Source organism: Octopus bimaculoides, chromosome 2, assembly GCF_001194135.2.
Source record: "Octopus bimaculoides isolate UCB-OBI-ISO-001 chromosome 2, ASM119413v2, whole genome shotgun sequence".
Taxonomy (NCBI): Eukaryota; Metazoa; Mollusca; class Cephalopoda; order Octopoda; family Octopodidae; genus Octopus; species Octopus bimaculoides.
Window position 1 is genome coordinate 107,044,343 of NC_068982.1, and position 803 is coordinate 107,045,145.

The window sequence follows — 803 nt, forward strand, 5'->3', positions numbered from 1 at the left end:
ATATATATATATATATATAGAGAGAGAGAGAGAGAGAGAGAGAGATAGACACAAACTGATAACTGCGGCCGTCACTTGGAATCAAAGATGACGTTGCTCGTAGGCGCAGGTACCAGCTAAATGTATGTTTGGTACACATGTATATATATATGTATATACAGATAATAGAAATACACACACACATACACACGCACACACACTGTTGGTTACACGTACATAACAGAAAGAAAATATGCGCTCCTAGTTCTTTTACGATACTCGGAAAATAAGATTAAACTGTTGAGTTATCATCAATGGTATTGACTTTAGGCACTTGAAGCTGTAATACTCATGCCTTTCTTAAGTCTGTAACTGAGTAAGTGAAACAGACATAGACGAGAATCGAACCTGGATCGCAAATTCGTCTTTCCGTATACAAATCAAGGAAGTTTGAGTAATTGGATCAATGATCCATTCTTACCTCAGAATGGCTTCCAATAGTGAGTATTTTTTGACATTTCGCACATTTCAAGCAAGGTCTGTGCCAGTCTTTTCCCATTGAAGAAACTTTCTCGGCTGGAAAAGAGACAAAAAGAAATAAAAACGAAATTTAACAACATAAAAATGGAGAATAAAATTTTCGGAGCTATATGTATGTATATTATGTATGTATGTATGTTATCAATCAGTTTAATTTCTGTATTTCTTGTCCATAGAGAAAGAGCCGGACTCTAACATAGATTCAAGGCTCCTTCATTGGAACTTTTATCAACATCATCTATGTATTTGTGCATATGTGTGTGTGTGTGTGTGTGTGTGTGTGT

The 803-nt window shown here is 35.6% G+C and overlaps 1 protein-coding gene across 1 annotated transcript in view; it reads right to left on the reverse strand.

Moving 5' to 3' along the window:
• Positions 1–803, reverse strand: part of LOC106871019 (cysteine-rich protein 1) — a 32,193-nt gene that overhangs the window by 15,256 nt on the left and 16,134 nt on the right. The window contains exon 2 of the mRNA XM_014917279.2: positions 461–555. Coding sequence (XP_014772765.1) covers positions 461–555 — 95 coding nt within the window. The remainder of the gene's footprint in view (positions 1–460; positions 556–803) is intronic.